This window comes from Trachurus japonicus, chromosome 6 (assembly GCF_045865225.1).
Source record: "Trachurus japonicus isolate A0001 chromosome 6, Traja_1.0".
NCBI classification, from domain to species: Eukaryota; Metazoa; Chordata; class Actinopteri; order Carangiformes; family Carangidae; genus Trachurus; species Trachurus japonicus.
In genome coordinates this window covers 3633816-3653751 of record NC_140912.1, presented here as the reverse complement: position 1 = coordinate 3653751, position 19936 = coordinate 3633816, and the positions used below count along the sequence as shown (strand labels likewise).

The 19936-nt window shown below is 41.7% G+C and overlaps 1 protein-coding gene across 2 annotated transcripts in view; it reads right to left on the bottom strand.

Annotated features, from left to right (window-relative positions):
* The window catches only part of zfpm1 (zinc finger protein, FOG family member 1), a 112929-nt gene that overhangs the window by 51822 nt on the left and 41171 nt on the right, over positions 1–19936 (bottom strand). For both annotated transcript variants that reach the window (XM_085778342.1, XM_085778341.1), the window contains exons 2-3: positions 8324–8470; positions 2209–2352 (exon numbers count right to left, since the gene is read on the bottom strand). In XM_085778342.1, coding sequence (XP_085634468.1) covers positions 2209–2352; positions 8324–8470 — 291 coding nt within the window. The remainder of the gene's footprint in view (positions 1–2208; positions 2353–8323; positions 8471–19936) is intronic.

The window sequence follows — 19936 nt, the reverse complement described above, 5'->3', positions numbered from 1 at the left end:
AAAAAAAAAAAACGATGGGCCCTATCAGTGCGCATCATAGTGCTACCATCAACCAGCCACCGCACAGCAATTAATATCGCTCCAATTACTGTTAAAGGGACAAGGCTGGGACAGGACGATAATGAACACATCCTCTTTTCCCCACCAGAGGAATTAAAATACATGTGCACACACACTCGTAAACACACACACACACACACACACACACACAATACTGTATAGACACACACACACACACATGCATAGACCTACATAAAACGTGCACAGCTTGAAAAGGAAATAATGTGAGATAGTGCGGTAATCTTCTTGCATTGTTTAACTCATTGAAGACAACAGACAGAGAGAAATAAATAACCAAACAAACCTCGATAAGAGGGGAAATAAATAATAAAATTATGGCGATTTACTTGTTATCTCCTCTTAGCCGTGTGTGTGTGTGTGTGTGTGTGTGTGTTTGTTACGACCTGAATAAATTTCCCCTGGCCTGTCATATTTACATCTCCTACAGGGGAACAGTAGGAAACAATGGACCCTGAAAGACACTTGCAAGAGGAAACACGAAAGAACGCCTTCAACGCCCACGCAGACACACAAATGCAGCCGCGCAGTGTCCATCAGATCCACCTGAGAGCACATTAAAGGTCTGTACAGTACAACTAAGTACACACCCGTGTCTCTTTGTAATTACAGGTGTACTGTAGCTTCTATATTAATACTGAGAAAACATCAATGACTGAGTCCACAGAGAGATGCACAAAGGCTGTGTGTAGAAACTGAGCCTTAAAACCAGCTGTCAGGACTTCTGCCACTTTGTGATGTCACAACAAAGATCACCCTAACCCTAACGCCCTCAGCCATAACCCCAAGCCCTGCCCAACACTTGATAAAATACTGTAGTATCCCTTTCTTTTAATCCACCTTTAAGTGTTTTGATCAACATCAACCATATTTTAACCAACACAAACTTTCCACATAATTATTTAGATTCATTCAAAATAAACAAAATTATATTGCTACTCCACTGGGTACTCAATATACAATCAATAAATAGTAAAATACAGTTAACTCGGAGAGCGAAGAGCCGCTGCACTCATGCGCGCCGCCATCTCCCTCAGAGCAAAATATAGAGCATGCACTACAGTAACAGGATTTTTCACATGAATGTGGCAAGGGGAAGAGGGCCCGGGTGGGCTTCAAACCCCAGCCTTCCGGGTAACAGTCATGCGCGCCAACCACTTGGCCAAAGGGACGTCCCCTTGGACAAGTAGCCAGGGCGCATGATGAACTAGAGGCATAGTGACAGGACCCTCAACTGTCACATTCATATATACATTAATGGAATATTTAATTTTCAGCCTCTGCTTCAATATCATATTTAATTTGCATTAAGCTTAATCATTTCTTACATTTGTGGAGTTTCTCATTTCACATAAAAAGGAGGACCTGAATGTACCTGACAAATACTCTGGAAACCATACAAGTCAAGTCAGGTTCAATTGCAGTTACTGACAACAGAACAACAACTAGCATCTGTACAGACCTGAGGAGTCCTGTTTTATCTAAGATTGGTCATGGCAGAGCACCACGCAGGCAAGCGTGTCGAAACACAAGTATTTTGACATGAAGCCAAACACCAGGCCAGACTCGTGTACAAAGTTCTACCACTGGGTGTCGCTTTTGAATCCCGAGTTACATAATGAGTCAGACTGTCTGGACTTCGTGGCAGTAAAGCACCTCAAGGCCAGTCCTGCCTACGCTAAGTTTGATCTCCGCTTAGTTGCTGCCCTTCACTGTGACGTCAGACCCCAGCGTCTCCGTCAGTACATTTAGAATCAAAAATAATATTATGTTACGTGCAGAACTGACACCAGGAAATTTGTTAGCTCTGCTGGCGCATTTAACACATTGATTTTGTTTCATTAGATGAAAATAAAAACAACAAATAGAGAAAAACCCAAGAGAGTAAATGATTCCTAACTGGTATGTAATTACTGTAAGATAACTCAAATCTGACCTGTTAACTTAGACATGAAAACGTCTGTGGTGAAAAAGGCACATTGTCTGGAGCTCTGCTGCCTATAATGAGTGTTACACATTTCTTTACAACACATTTCTTTACAATCTTTGCTACAGTTGTCTGTACCTGTCAGTCTGAGTGGATTTGTTTTGGTATGTTGAAACAATCAAATCAATAGACCATAAACTGACCTGGACCCCTCCACTGTAACACCTCCTCCTCTTCCTCCCCCTCCTCTTCCTCTTCCTCCTCCCCGCCGCTGTGTGTGGGCCCTCGCTCCTCCCAGTCCTCGTCTTCATTGTTGGTGCCTCCTCCAGAGTCCTGCGTCTTGGGCTCTGGGTGCACAACACAAACACATTTAAACATCACATCACATTTACTATTGACTCCTCACAGCTTCAGGTCTGAAGTTCAGTATCGGCTTTCAAATCCCTACAACCACTGAAAATGTGTGTGTGTGTGTGTGTGTGTGTGTGTCTGGCCAGTGGCTGTTCCTGTCTGTTGATCAAAGGCAGCGGTGAAATGACTCTGTGTAACACAACACCTCGCCACGTGAGATGGACCCTTTGATTGTCACTGCAACTGTGGAGAATCAGAGAGTGATCAGACATGTCCTCCCTCTCTACACCTCCACTCTTGTCTTTCTCTTCATCTCCATCCGTGCCCAGCGTCCTTCTCTCTGGACCTCCTCGCTCAACGCAGGTGGGCCTCGTTGTGCTCGTCTTTTCCCTCCATCTTTCTCTCCACTATCTTTCCATCACCCCCCCGCCCCCTCCTCCTCCCCCACAGCCTGTCACCTTCAGCAGAGACTGGGGCTGCCTGTGTTCCTCTAATCAGCATTGATATCCCTGCCATTGATCAAGCTGATTACACAGCCTCCTGCACACTGATCAAAGAGATCCATGTGTGGTTCTGCACGTGGCTGGACCTGTGTGTGTGTGTGTTTATACAGCATACACAGGATATGTGAACCCTGACCTTTGTCTCTGCAGCTGCTATCAGTCAGCTCATCACACTGCTCGGTCCCTCCCTATTAGTGTGACTCTTGATTAGTAAGATCAGATTAATAGTTACATCACAGCACCTCAGCGTATCTGTGCTGAGGATCTCTCCTTGTTCTCTGCTCTTGCATCATCATCAGAGGGTCAGGGTGACTCAAAGACTGACTGCGTGGAACTGGATCACAAACATGTCACTATTAACCTCACTGATCATTTACAGCAAAATGTAACGGCCCTGTTTTTCGGTTGAAGAAAACAAATATTATATAATAATTATAAATACTGCAAGGTGCATTCTTATCAGCACTACAGAGACAGAGACTGTCCTGTCTGTGCAAGCAGCTTATTGAGACCACGAATCCCCTTTTCAAGGCTGAGAAGTCGAGTTAAAACTCAGATGCTAAAAACCTGAGTTCCTCTATTGGCCACTAGAGTGAGTCTCCAGCAGTCTCCACAGGCTCCCAGCTTAAAACGCCCAACTTCAACAGCAGTTCTGGCCTCTACAGCTGATGTCCTCCCTTTTCATAGAACTCACCTGTTTAGTTACATTTTATTAAGGCTTAAAGTTCGATATGACTGACGCTTCTTTGAGAGACAGGTGGGCCAACACACATTTGCCACAAACTGTCATGTACCCAACTCTTTGCTCCACTCACGTCCTTCCTTTTTGCTCATTTTGTCAGATTAGCTGAGAGTCAGACACGGCCAAGATGATGAAGGAGGAGCAGCTCACTCTGAGCTTCAAAACCTAGAAATACACATGGACATGGTTAGGTTGTATTGTTATGTGACCTACTGGAAGACTACCTACGATGTAAAGTAGGAGGAGTTCAGGGAGGATTGATAGATACGACTTCAAACACCTGACTGCCGTTCAGTTCCGTAGTTCTGTTCATGGTCTGTTCAACCAAACCATGATCTAAACCTAAAGAAGCAGTCATCATGTCTAAACATAACCGGATAATTCTGTCATTCTGACAACAGATGTTCTTCTGGGTTGTATTATTGTTACCATGTCAACAAAGATCCCAGTATACTACGCCACAGGTACGCTCTACTAAGTTATGGATGAAGACATTAAGACAAACAACTGTTGTGGTTGGTTGAAGGTTCTTGTGTCTTGTGTCTTGTGTCTTGTGTTTAGGATTGGGGGAAAACCTGTAAATATAAGTACATGTACAGTGATAATTTGCTACTTCTACTGTATAAATGTTATGTATGAAAAAAACACACCACACATTATTTATAATTCAATGGATGGTGTAATCAATAACACATCAGCTCAAGTAGGAAAATGGATTTCGGTTCATGGTTCAAACTTTTATTGTTGCCCTCTAACTATAGTTTTTGGTGACTTCAGAGACGAAGCAGAAGGAAAAGACCTGAATAATATTATTAGTATGGTGGGAAAAGCTACAAAAAGACAACAACTAAATCTAGAAAGCTTCAAAATGTTCCTGAAATTTCAGTGAAAAAGACATCAACAGAAACAAAGAACAGAATATAATTTTCAAACGTGGGTGGGGAAGTTTGAGCCAGGGTGAAGGTTGGTTTTAACACATTCACCCTGAAATGGTAAATGATTGTAATGGAGGGCCATGTTATTTTTTTTTCTATACACCAGTTTCACCTTTGTTTTGTTGATGTTGCTGTTATTTTTTGTCCTTCCTTTTGGTTCAGATTTGCATGTACCATGGTCATATCTATTTGTTCATAACTATTGATTTGTATCAATGATTTTGATTTTTGTGAAATAAAAAAACAAAAAACATCAACATTCACAGTTGAGTATCCACAGTTGAAGAGATCTCCAGGGTTCATGAAAAAAGAAAAATCACTGTAAGTCTGTTTTTAAAAACAGTTGATTCTCTCCTCTCCCTCCCTGTTCTTTGTGTGAATCCCTGCTCTTCGAAGTTTTGCCCTTCTCTTTGCTTTCTCCTCACTTTGCTCTATCTCCTCTCATCCTGTTCCGGCCCCCACCCCACCTTCCACAAATCCCACCCCATCTTCAGCTCCTACCCCGATAACACCTCAGCTGTCTGCACAAAGACTGTGTTTACCCTTGCATTCCCACTCCGATAAACAGCAATAGCTCCCGATCAATAGTAGCCATAAACGGCCCATCAACACGTGACGCCGTCACACTCCGTCGTTATTAATGTAACAGTTGAGAGATTGGATCTGCATTGTCAAATAAATCAACACTCAAATACACACACACACACACACACACACACACACACACACACACACACACACTCTATCCATCTTCACGTCACATCCACCTTTCAACCTCATCCACACACAAACAATCATACATGGCAACATACTGTACACACTCTAAAGCAAGCAGACCCACACACACACACACACACACACACACCTCCCCCTGCCTAAACAGTGCCATTATTTTCAGCTATAAATCACATTGAATGGCACATTGATTTTATCCTGCAGGGCTGAAGCGAGGGAGGGGAGCTGGAGACACAGTTATTGCGTTTAATATTATCAATATTATCTCCCATATCATCTCAGACAGGGAGGCAGGTATCAGGAGGAGTCGACAGACACTTTTCTGCCAGCCAACACCGCCCCCCCACCCCCACCCCCACCGCCCCCGCCCCCATAGCAAGACAGTCTCCATCAATCTGATAAGCTGAACTTCCCCTGTCACACCTGCAGGGCAAAGTCACCCAACAATCTCGCCTCCTAACTTCTACAAGCCACTATACATTTATGTCTCTCTCCTTAAAGCTGCTTTTCACGTCTTTTCTTCACACGTCCGTTTCCCTCGTGGTCTCGTGCCAACAGTCTCGGTGCATTGATCAGTTTGGTGGCAGAAATGAGGCGGGAGGACAGCGAGGAGGTGTGGAGCATCCAGACTCAGCCCAGTCCACGCAGTGACGCATAGTAAGTCAGGGGGAAAATACAAAAGTACAAGTTTGATGCACTTTGACTCACAGGCTATTGATAATGCATGTTGATAAAAATTAAGCGCATGTGATAACAGAGCTGCTACTGGAACTGAAGCGTGGCTGGAATCAACATTACTTTACATGTAAGAAGAATTATTTTTCCAGTACTGATGCTTCATGACATGTAAATCTGTACGTAAATACATGAGGACCAAATAAAAAATGTCCTTCTCCCATCATGCTTCAACAGCAAGAGATGATTTTAAATCCATCAGCTGCTGTAAGAACAGAAAACAGTATCATCGTTCAATTCAAACAGCACTTCCTCACACAACAGAAGCTGAAATGAGCAAATATGTTATTTTATTATCTTATCTTGTCTATAATCTTTTAATTACTTGACAAATTAACTGTGTTTAATGCTGTGTTTAACTGTCCATCATCAATGAAAACTAGAAGAGATTATGACATTTGTCTGTTTATGCATCACTCACATTTTCCGTGTCAGTGCACTGATCAGATTCTGATGAAAAATCTCTCTCTCTAAAAAAAAAAACAAAACCTTGCAGGTTACAAAAATCTTTCTCACATTGGTCTAAACAAGGGCACGGCAATTAGAGTTCAAAAGGAGGTGACATACTGACTAATCAGTCCAGAAGTGGATTTTATCAGGTTTCCTGTGATGTATAAGTGTGATTGAAAAAAAGGAACTTCACTTGTTTTCAGCAACTCGCTGCAACTGTAGAGCAGTTCTGAGAAAAGAGAGAGAGAGAAAAAAAATCACACAACAGAGAGAGAGAGAGAGAGAGAGAGAGAGAGAGATGTACTAAGCAGCAGATGCTGAAGTCTTCCTCAATAAAGTTGTGTGTTTGTTTGTGTGTGGATCTATTATATGAGCATTAATATACAGGCTCTCTTTCAGGTTGGGGGGGGGTTATGGAGAGAACGGAGTGCTGCTTGGTCCTAGGTTTTTCTCACTAAAGTTATCAGGGCGGTTATTCTCTCTCTCTCTCTCTCTCTCTCTCTCTCTCTCTCTCTCTCTCTCTGATGGTGGATAAGAGGCCTTGCCTTTATTAGCTAGCGCTGGCCAGATAAAGAGCTGGTATTGATCCTAGGTTGAAAGAGCAGGTTCGTCAAACATGGCTGATTTACAGAGAACTGATAATGGCAGCACTGGGCAACCCGAGGAACCTCAGAGAAGAAAGAGAGAAAGAGGAGTAAATCAACAGCCTGCCTGTGTGTGTGTGTGTGTGTGTGTGTGTGTGTGTGTGTGTGTTGAGAGTTGGGGGGGGGGGGCTAAAACACATAGACATAAATAAAGCAAAAAAAGACACCAAGTCGGTGTTCACATGTGCAGTCTGCCTGAGTTCTCTCATCTTCTTCTTCTTATACAATCTAACACACACATAACCCACTCCTCACCTCAAACCCATACACACACACACACACACACACACACACACACACACACACACACACACACACACACAACCCCCCCTCCCCCTCGCACACACACACACAGACACACACCTCTAGCTAATCTCTAATCTCGTCTCGATTAGCACCTGACAGGATTTCCATGGGTTTATCAAACCAAGCCAACCAACAGACGCTTATCACTTCCAGCCCCAAAATTTCACAAGAGCAGGAATTTTTGAGATTAAAAAAACACAGCTAGTGAAATCTTGAATAAGTCAAAAGAATATGACTGAAAACTCTGCTATCACATGGTACAGGGGGGTAGGCTCGGGATAAGAGGTGCATGAGGGGCAGATTCACTGAAGCCAAGCTTGAACCTTGTGAATTCTTCTTTCTTTTTATTCAGAGATAAAAGAGTGATACAAATGGAAAGCTGCAACCTCATAATGGTTCAACAGTTTTTTTTTTCTCGGTGTTGTCTCTTGGTTGACGTTAACTGTCTCCTGCCAGATAACAGACAGATAAATCTGGTAATAACCACCAACAACCGCCAGTGAACTAGACATCTGGATTATTTTACTATAAGAGTTGCAATAAACATGTTGAGGTATACTGTCAGTGCAGGGATAGCATTAAAGACAGGGTGCTACTGTATCATCATGTGAACGCAACAGACACAAGGATGGTGAAACATTTAGATGCTTATGGTTAAAATGATTAAAAAAAATAGTCCCTTCATAAACTTTCAACAGTACAGGAGTGAAGTGTTGCGTCTATTTGTTTGGTTGCTAGGCGGCAGGAGAAGTAAGGAAGAGCACAACTTCTGTATCCTGTGATATTTTGCATGAGCTGTTCTCGAGAAAGCTTCAAGCATGTTGCAGAGGACATGAGAGCACAGAACGTGGCGCAGAATGATGACACAATGATGATACATGTACTGTATAGACATGTACACACACTATCCTTCTCACCTTCATTGTACAGCGGTGTGTACGGTGGGGGGCTGGAGCTGTCACCCTCTAATGAATCATCCGGGTCAGAGACTCCGCCCTCCTCTCCCGATAGGCTGAGGTTGTCGAGCATGTTGTCCTCGCCACCGTCGACATCCCCGAGGGAACCTGCGTGAGGAAAAGAGGGAAAAAGCTCAGAACCTGCAATATCTGGAGAGCTGACAGATGCAGATACATTTGAAACAATTATCAGATTCAGTATATTAAATATAACACATTTATGTCTAAGTAAATAACAATAATAAAAGGTCAGCACCAAATGCACCTTAATATGTAGATTGCCAAAATAAGAACTTCGTTAAGTAGAGATCTGTGTCTGTGGACAAAGAGCAATAAGTTTCACAGAATAATATCAGACTTCAGTTCTGCAGCAGAAGGATTTGAGTTTAATTGTCTTCCCTTGAGCCTCGAGTCCAAACAGAGCGGAGCAGGAGAGGTGAGAAATAAAAGGAAGTTAGACACAAGCTACTTATGATTATGTATGTGCAGTATGTTCTGTAAGGGAGAAAAATACCCCAAACACACTGATCCAGTTTTTCTTTTTCTTTTTTCTTTTTTAAAACTGGACTCATTCAAAAGAGGGTTTGGAGAATTGGACATGCTGAACAATCTAATCCAGAAGATTAATAGCAAGAAGCCAAGGGGGACCTTAAAGCCAAATTACAGTATACCTAAAATTGTAGCTAAAAGAGTGATTAGTGCAGGGCTGATCTATATCAATTACAGTTTCATAATCCCTGCTGACCATAGTAATTATACAGTACTTTTGATCTATTTTAGCCTGTTTGAAGATTACATCCAAAAAATGGGAGTCAGTTAATATGAATTTAATGCGACTTTTTTTTTTTTTTTTTGAAGTGCTTCATTAATGGTACTCCTTCTATAATATGAATACATCAGGGTGCTTTAACGGTCTGAACCTTGAAATTTAATGTCATATTTACCATCTGCTTCTCTGCATCTGATTATAAAAAAAGCCAATTTCTATTATGCTCATGTGCATCAGTTGACACTCGTAATTCTCAGCTCCCGAGAGGATACCACGAGAGAATTAATAATTCGAGGTAACCATTTCTTTTAAGAGGATTAGAGATCACCACAGTGAAGCAGAAATGGTTAATATGCTGCAGACTGCCAAGGGTGAAAACAACTCAACGTGCATAATGACGGTACGCTGGAAAGTCAAGGAGGGTGGGCATATTGTTTTTGAATAACTAAGTCAGAGTGAAATTAATACAGAGATTTCATTTCCCACCTTTCTCCCTCAATCCAGACAGGTTGTAAATTAATTTCCATTAGGTTGTGTCGAACGAACAGGGGGATTGTTTCAGAGCTAAAGCCGTGACTAGGGGCGTATATATTTACAATACTGGAACAAAAGGAGTCTATAATCTATACAAAGCACACAACAATACCCGTGAATAAAGAAGCTTGTAGAAAAAGGGAGAGGCAATTTTTCTAATTCTGTTAATTTCACTTCCAAAGCAATTAAAAGCAAGCAGAGATAATGCTGGGAAACAATCGCCGACTGAGAAAGTGTTTCTGTCTTTGTAAATGAAACATCTTTAGGCTAATTTCAACTTCCACGCCTGCATGGTTCACTCTAATTTCAGATAAAATTAACACAGCTAGATTTGGACCTTCATAAAGAAAAAAAAAAGAGTAGAGGAGAGAGAGAGAGAGAAAAAAAAAGATCGATCCTGTACACAATATTTTTAGAATTAGGTCTATGTCGCCTGAGCTTTGCTAGATCTAATTTTCAGTATCTATAAGGACATTTTCATACAATTAATTTTCCTTTAATCATAATTGTACAAAGGGACTTCTCTGTATAAAATTGCAATTATATTTCCTCTTTAAAATGTAAGTTTGAATTATGATTTCTTTCCTCATTACGGCTCTGGTTTAATGAATCAATCACTGCATCACTGCTTTCAGACATCAAATTGTGCGGAAAAGTTTCAGCTCCACTTTCTCCCCTCTTTTATCCAAGGAGAAATATTCTCTCGTTCCCCTCCTCGTCCTGTCTCGGATAGTTGGCAGAAAGGATAGCTGGGCCTGTGTGATAAGTGCAGCACATTCTACTTCATTTGCCAGTTTTAAAAGTTAAAGCCTTATTAATTGTTACAGTGTGATATCCACAGGAAAATTGGACTGAACTTGTTCACGAGATGGAGCAATAATAAAAGACATGGCCCACATGTGTATCTCTGTAGGAGGGACATGAATTAAGTTGAGACTTATCCAACAGCAGCACTGAACTAAAGGAGGATCTAAACTGTTCATGAACAGAGCCTGAGGCTCTCATTTATTTATTTTTTTCAAAATGGTTCTGAGGCAAATAGAAAAGTTTAAGCGAAACATTGAAAAATGAAATTCAGGAAATAATTCACAGATGTTCCTGGACACAGAGGAACTTCATGAATTTTCTCTGCAATGTGAAAACCTTCACTGAGAACAAGAGAACAGCATCAACCTGATCAGCGCAGTGCTCAGTGGGGTTTTTCCACATCAAACTGGCCCTTTGCTTTAAATACAGTTTTAGAATCATCTTGATGTTCTGTTTCTAATGTATTTCCATGTCTCTGAGCGTTGTCACGAGCCTCCTGTCTGAAGGGAAATACACTTGCCTTCAAAAGCTGCTACACTGATGTGTGGCACAAATCACTTTAGGTTAACTCACAAAATAAAAGACACAACAAACACTGGGGCTTATTCATGCCAAGTAAAAAAAAAAAGTTAAATGTGAAGCATAAAGCTGCAACAAAGCAGTTTGTCAATACATCAAGTATTTGCTTTATACTTTAGAGAATCTGACAAATAAGGATAGATTCACATGTGAAATTTCTACAGACCACTGTGGAGTCTCCATGACGCCCAGATGCTTCAGTTTATATGAAACAGGCTGCTGTCATTTCAGTTAAAAGAATACAAAAAAACACAAAGTGTGTTGATGATAATTATTCTTTTTTCTTTTTTTTAAATCAAACCTCAGATTGTAATGGTGTTAAACATACGAGTATTAATAATAATAATAAAAAAAATAGGACAAAGAGGTTTACTGGATTAATCTGAGATATAAATTATAAATTAGGATTTCAGGGCTATAAATCCTGTCACACTGACCTTTGTTTCATTTTTCAAATCTATTAATATTCAAAAGGCAAATTCAAGAAGCAATAACCAGCTGATATCATTGATATTTTTCACTATGAACTTTCAGTGTTAACTACCTGCTTTTAATTCAAGTCAATGAGCGAGAGTAGAGATAAACAGTTAATAACCTGAGCCACATAAAAACAAATAACTATTTCAATAATCAATAAAGTGCTAAGATCTTTTTTTAATGCTCTCAGGTTTACAGTTGGGAGGAAGTAGAGGTCTTCTTTGTCTGACTTTTTTTCTATTAAATTTTATTAGGAGTCAACTTATTAGGAGTCAACTCTCAGAGCAAACTGAAGGACAGGACACGAAGGCGTCCAGCTCGGGGACCTGACTGCTGCTGTGACAGTCTGTCCACAGCTTAAAGAAACTGAATACAAGGAAAACAAAAAGCTGTTCCTCACAAACACAGTTTTAAAATGAGGCCTGATCCTTTAATAAAATCACAACTTCTCACTGACTGAGGACAAAATCCACCAGTCCACCGCCGTCAAGATGAGACTGAGACAGATGTGCTATAGCAGAGCACAGCTGACGCTCCAGCACAGAGACAGAGACTCTGCAGCTGTCTGTCTTGGAGGTGTGAGGAGAGGCAGAACAAAGTGCTGCAGCTGATGAAGGCGCCGAAGATACTGCTTTATTAACTCTCCGTCCACATCAAACCTGCAGCGAGCAGCTCGCTGATTAAACACAGAGACAACACACATCAAACCTGCATGCTCAACAAGCCTGATTAAACACGCACAAGCCTCGCCGCTCTCACGCTAATAACCCGCCGCAAAAAAAATACATTAGACCTGAAAGCAAGAGAAGGAGAGGGAGGAGGGGGGAAGAGAAAGAGAGTGGGTGGGTGGGTGGAAGGGAGAGGCGTACTTGTATCAGAAAATCACAGACTTGTGAAGAGAAACATTAAAAGAGGATATTTAGAGAAAGAAAAGAGGAGAGAATGGGAAGGAGAGGAGAACGTGCGAGGCGGAGAGAGAGTGAAGCTGAGGTACCTGACACAGAGTCACGCACTGGAGAGGAGCCACTTATTGATCAGAGTGAAGAGAATTACCCACCACTGAGGAAATACTTTTAATCAACTTTGCACTTTAAACAACATCTGGCTCACATGCTGCATGGGCTCTTATCACAGCTCCATGGCCACCGTTCCCTACAAGAGGCTCCATCCACACACAGCACCGCCACATCGATCCATTATATTCAATAAAAATCAGCTTTTTCTCCTCAGCCCTTTGGGATCTGAGCTGCTACGGCCGCGCATTGATTACTCCAGGGATGACAAACTCAAGTAAAGAAATAGATTTCTTTTTTTCTCCTTTGGACACATCTGAAATGCTGGGACGTATTGAACGTCCTGCACATCTTCACATCTAATATGAAGATGATAAAGTGGTGGCAGAGCAGTGAGTGCTGTTGGTAGTGAGGGGTGGGCCACCTCCATCAGGCCTCTGCAACATCTCACATCTTCCTCAAGTCAATCCTTCTATGTTCATGATGCAAGATTCACATTTTCTCATAAAGTAACATGTGTCTGACTGACTGCCGTTAACACATCTGTGCTCTAAAGGTTAAATATCTTTTTAGTCATTTATTTCATCTGAATTATAGCAGAATATTGCACAAGTCTGTTTACTGCACTGTTTCTGAATATCACAGAAGCACAGGCTGCAATGCCTGCTTTCATTATGACATTTTTTTTTGTCACGTAATCATTTGTAGAAAATAATGCAACACACCCGTCGGCTCTCAGAGCCGGGGGTGCTTTGACAGGTGTGGTTTGATAAGCCGATCTACAGAAAATTATAAATCAGCAGCTATTTTCATAACTAATCACAAAAAAAATTAAAAAACACACCACCTTGCTCCAGTGTGTGAGTGTTAGTTGGCTATTTTCCTTTGTCTTTTTCTTTACAATGCAGTGGCAAAATGTGACAGAGACTTTTCACAATTAAAGTGTACGTTATGGAGGTGCCAAATAAATCAGACTGTGATTCGCCGTAGGTGTGTCCAACAAATACTCTACATGTAAAGAATACATGAATAGTGGCGATGGTGATTATCAGCAACTGTGCAGAAGAGTGTCCAGGTAATTCTGTGAGGAACATTTTAATTCCACGCCACAGCAGGTTTACCCACAGGAAATAAAAAGCACTCGCCAGCAGTGTGAAGAAACGGACGGAATGAAAAGATAAATAAAAAAAAATGCAGAAATAAAAAAGGACAAATTTGCATAAAAGGTATAAAAAAAGTCCATCACAGCCACCAGCGAAAGACTCGTGACAATGACTGATCACGCTGAGCTGATGCACTTGAACACAGGACACCAAACATCAAAGGCCTGAACTGCATGGAAACGCTGTCGCCTACATGTACATGTATAGGACACGGATGTGGAAGCAAACGGCCACGTGTCCAACCTGAAAAGTAATTTCTTAAACTGTTTGTGTTCAAGGCCTCCGCTTGAAAAGAATTCCAGGAATTTTTGAGACTTTCAGACTCTGTTTTTTTTATTTTATTTTATTTTATTTGCTGCTCTGTTCACCTCTCAACCAAAAAATAATAATTCACTCAGTCTCTGACTCCTCTCTCATCCCTCATCTCTCTCCTTCCTAACCTGCAGTCTCTCCTTTATATTCTGGCTTCCTCCTCTCTGTCATTATCTCTCCGTTCCTCATCCCCTCTTATCCCCATCCCCACCACCACCACCTCTTTTCTTCTTCTCTGTCCCCTTTCAATATCACTGGTGCTCTCTCTCTCTCTCTATCCCTTATAGTCCATTACCTTCCGTCTCTCTCTCACTCTCTCTCTCTCTCTCGTTCTCTTTTTCTCCCTCCCCTCCATCCCTTTTTCTTTTTTTTTTTCGGTGAAAAAGCATAGTGACTGGGAGCGTCACTCTGTGAGGATAGCTGGGAGCCGTTGGCGGTTATCGGCTCCTGCAGACTCTCTCTGCCGGTCTGATCTGTCTCCTCTTCATTAAGCAAATACGCCGACGTGGAAATGAAAACATAATAGCTATTTGATTTCCAGCGAGATATTTTGCATATTGGTTCAGAGCTGATAGCGGAATTTCATCAAGTCATTTTTTTTTCTTTCCTTCTCTCTTCCCTCCCTATCCCGCCACCACCACCACCACCACCACCACCTCCCTCCTTCCCCTCCCTCCATCCTCACGCTTTAAAAACTGCATTACTGAGCTAGGCTGGCTTTCAGCTAGATTTCTTTACATTGCTGGGAAGAGAAAAAAAAGAGGGAGAGAGAGAGAGAGAGAGAGAGAGAGAGAGAGAGAGAAATCTAGTTCCCCAGAAAGACTACTTAAACGATTAAATATCCCCCCATTCCCATCTTTTTTTCTCTCTCTCCGTTTTTGATAACAAGGAAAGGAAATTTAAAGAATTCACAGTACTTTAGGTTGACTATACTAATCAAAGATAGGAGTGAGAAAATTAACTCCTTAATGAGCACAGCCGTCTCCCTGATAAAGGTCCTGGGGAGACAGCAGGGTGGGACACTGGCTGAACCTTGGGAGAGAGACATGGAGACAGGGGGGGGGGGAGATAGAGAGCGATAGAGGCCGCTGGATACAGGGATGGAGTGTAATCGAAACAGAATAAGAGAGACTTGACATGCGGGGGTAACAATGAATTCCCCTCCCCCTCCTCCTCCTCTAAGGTGCAGATGTTTGCAGGTAAAGAAGCAGCAACAATCCTGCCCCCTATAGTGCCCCAGATACCCACAGCGCTGTGTGTATCAGCGCTGGCCATGATGGATGGTCCAGTAGCGGGGTATCCTTCATGCCCCTGGGGAGAAGACATTGCCCCGGAGGAGAGGATCATCAGCCTCCTCACAGCAGGCCTATCTGATAGTCCAGCTCACCGGCCCAGCACACCGAAATAAATCTCCCTGCTGTTGCTTTCCATGTTGGAACACCGTGTTGCTTCAGAGCTGATAGCGGTTCTGACCAACACTGTACACACACACACACACACACACACACACACACACACTGGACCAGATACACACATTTTTGTCAAAGTGTTCTAGGGTGAAGAAAGTGGTCTGTCTGAATAATTGGAATTACCACAGTATCATTATCACCACCGTCGTATCAGTATGTATTTGCCAGGTGAGGCCAATGTTGCTTTTTTTATTATTGTCAAACACTACAGATACCCGGTCCCCTACCACTGTGTTGTTTAAGTTTAACTCATTGGCTGCCATTGACGTCTATAGACGTCAATCTAATTACAACCGTTCACTGCCATTGACGTCGATAGACGTCAATTGCGTTTTTCAACGGGAAGGGCTGGAGGACGGTCTGGCGGAGCTTGTCCATCAATATCAGGCTTGTAAACTAGTGTAATGACGTGTAGGTGCCCTGTAGGCCCTGTAGGGGGCAGTAGTGCCCTCTTTGGATGAGAGATCAGCATTGATTATGAGAAGAAGAAGCGAGATGACAAGAGATATGCTAAAGAAACTTAGCTAAAGAAACGGAGCCTATGTGTTCCGCACGTCGGCACATTATGTACCGTGTGTGTCGCGGTAGTTCGGAGAGGAAGAGGGTCGCGATCGTGAGAAAACGACGGAGATCATTGAAAAAGACACCGACGCTGGACACCGGCGATCAAGCCAGGCCGAGTGGTGAGAATCAGCAGCTGACGGTGTCACCACAGACCAGAGCCCAGCTCAACTGATGGCTCGGTGGACGTGACCCGAGCGATTCCGTCCGGATCAACCAGGAGCAGCAGAGACTCGTCCCCACGCTCCAGAAAGACATGAAGGTAATAATATAATACATCAATGGTAAAAATAATAAAATAAACTAACTTGCTAGCGAGCTAACTTTTACTGCTTAGAGAAGGGCGGATCGCTTTGATCGGAAAGGTTAAAAAAAAAAAACTCCACATCACACTTGACTACATCTATAAGAGATGTATTTTTATGGTAATTCTATATATTTCTATAATTTACAGGTGGTGGATCGAGCAGTGGTCGACCATGGGGCAGAGGTCATGTGACAGCTACAAACGTACAAAAAAGTTAATGCATTTTTACTGATATTTGTAAATAAATTATTATTTTGCCATCAAAAGTCCTTTCTCAGTGTTGTTTTTGTTGTTTTATAGAAGGAGAACACTGTTCAGATGTGTGAGGTGTCACTAAAGCAAAAAATATCAACGTCAAAGTCACTGTTCTGCTTGACATGTTTCTTTCCACAAAAAGCTTGTTTTCTCAGTGTTTTGGTCAAAAACTGCTGTTTTTGGCGAAACCAGCCTACGTTCTACTGCTGTTTACAAAAGAACGGAAAAAGGTAGAAACAAACTTTTTTTTCCTATTGAACAAAGAGAGTCTACTCTTTCTCTTGGTAGTTTCGGTGTTTATATAGTCATAGAACACAATATTCTGTGGGTCTTATAAGATCGTTCAAAATGCTCTAAAACGGCTGGCAGTATGGGGCTCTCTGCTCTGAAAATGGCTGGCAGCCAATTTTCTAAAAGAAGAAAAAAATCTCAGTTATTGTTTAAAATTGCTGCAAGGTACTACTTTCAATGGTGGATGAATACACAGTGGGTCTCATTCATGAAACGTGAGCAGCACGGATTTGTGTGTAAACCCTGAGCAGCGCAAATTTACGTGCGATTTCCGCATTCATCAATCTTTTAGTAGTGCTGATTTTTTCGTAGCTACTCACAAAATCTACACCTGCTCCGGACTGTGTGTAGCGCTTGTGTAAATGTAGGAATGCAAATAAATACTGCTTGTCACTGTTGAAAATTACAATTTTAATCCATATTACTCTCTCTCATGTTCAAAATACGCCGATGCCTTTGAAACACGTAATTTAAACATGACAAACAATTAGAAATATTTGGAGAGAGAGACGTTTTAGGGATCGGACATGCACAAACACATCAAGGCTCCATCTAATGATGATAATAATCTGATATAAAACCGGAAAAAACTTTTTTGTGTTGCTACAGTATACGCTTGGTGGACGCACACTTCACCCTGCGCAGCAGCGCAGTCGGCACCGGTTTGGATGGAGCTGTACGGACGGCTGGTGCTTCTGTAACAGTATAATCTGCCTATAACTTCATGTGTTGATCCAACCATGCTCCTCTACAGCTGAGGCTGTGAAGAGCCTCCTCCTCCCGTCGCTGCTGTAGCTCTGGAGTTGTGTGTTTTTTTTTGTTTTTTTTTTCATGTTTCATATCGAACTATTCTGGCTTTACTTCTTAAACGGTTCTTTAATAAACCAAGGATAGGCCTACTTAATTCACTAAATCTGTTTCTTCCCTCCATGCCTTTGACCTGTCCCAGTCACACCACTACTAACAGAAGAGAATTAAATATTTTTTCTGGACTCCACTTCACCCAAAATGACTTCGATCCGTGATCTCTCTTTTTTTCTCTCTCTCCCTCTTTCCTCGTTTGCGTCATGGCCGCAGGTGAGCAGGATGCACCTACCTCCTAATATGGTGGTCAGGATCTCCTTATATGGCTATTCATGTATGGAGATCTATGCTAATTGCTGATCACCGGGGGCGTGTTGTTAGATTACGATGGGTTGGCATTCATGAAGTTACACACGTGTTTACGATCAAATCTGAGTTTCCCGCACCGTTCATGAATCCGGAGTAGAGTTTTAGTAGAGTGAGCTTTTATGTGCAAATCTACACACAGATTTACTCACGTTTCATGAATGAGACCCAGTGTGAGTATAGCACTATTGTCTCCAAAATCTTAAAATGTGAGAATGCTTTACTTTAATAGTCTTTGATTCATTTGTAAATATGTTGCAATAACAGCAATTCATTGTAATGTCTCTTGGTCAATGTTGATTTTTTCTCATACTCATTTTATTCTACTATTGATCATATAACCTGATGAATTTCTAATGAAAATGGCACAAAACTGCACCACTAATTTGAAATGCACAAATAACTTCTTCTAAATCAGCCGACTTGCTGATCTTCTTCTTCCTCATCCACATTTACAGAATTGTGACATACATGATCTAATCAGGCAAATGAACTTGTCGGTGACATCGTGTGTGATAAACACACTGATTCTAAATGACCTCAAACATATCTCTGATGTTTATATTTATCTTTAAGAGAAGCCAGCTGCGTAGCTAATAGTCAGCTACACAGACGTAGCTGAGTGACTGGAACTTGCAGAGAATGATGATCAGTCTCAAAATGGCCGATAACCAGATCCACTAAATAAGATCAGTATTTTTTTCTTTTTTAGAAGCATGAAATAGCAGTTTAACTCTCTGCTTCTGCATTTAAATCTATAGAAATACTACAAAGAATGGCCAGTGATCAGGTATACTGTAGAAAAAGTCTTAGACTGACAGACACCTATCAGAAATAAGTCATGTAGAGTGTCTTGTTATAGTTTGTTCAAAGAGTGCTGATAAATTAATCATTAAAGACAGTCTATGAGAAATAAGATATGTTGTTGCAATACAGTAGGTTAATAAGGATGAAGTTTGTGGAGTTTTCATGTACCATTATTTCACTGCAGCGTCTCATCCGTCTCCTGCATGACATGCGGTGTGGAGACATCTCGTGATGTCTTTGATCACGTCTCTCTCTGGTATTCTGTTTCACAACTGTTTCTTCTCTGGCAGCACTTCAGACACACTCACCCCAGCAGACTGGTTCATTTCCCTGGAGGATAACTCACTCCCACATACATCACAGAGGAACGGCAGAGCAGAGTCGAAATGCAGTGAAAACCCTGTGTTCCTCTGAAAATCTAAAGAAAACCTGAACATGTGTGTGTTATGATAAGAGAGTACAGCTATGACAGAGTGTGTGTTTTTTTTTTCTAGACACCTATTTCTCAAAATAAAGAATTACCATACCCACGTTTCATGCAACTGATGTAAATTCAGACTGATCAAACTCCTCATATTTCTATTTCCCATGTTATGTCCCTGTGATTCACGTTAGCCTGCCTGTTCAATAGGCCCGTTACATTCAGACTGTCTGCACAGGAGCAAGTGGTTCGTCCAACAACTGGACAATTCACATGTTTCAGTCCAGTTTAACTCAGTTAGGTAGGAAAAGATTTTAAAAAATCAGCAGAAGCCCCCCATCCTTGGCCACCAGGACACCCCCAAATATCACTATCCACGGCTCTGTCAGCAAACCCTCCACAAGCTCAGGGCTGAGAAACTCAAGGCCATAAATACAGATACAATTATTTCAGACATGGTATGAGCTCAACACTCTGCATGGTGTTTGTACGATCTACAGGAAAATCTCATGTGCTGCTCTCACAGCCAACAAAACCTGAGTTGTTGATACTATGATTCTGCCTTTTGATGTAACAACAGGTGGTTGGGGAAAAAAGAGAAAAAAGAAAGAAAAATGGAAAGAAAGAGGGGAGTGGGGG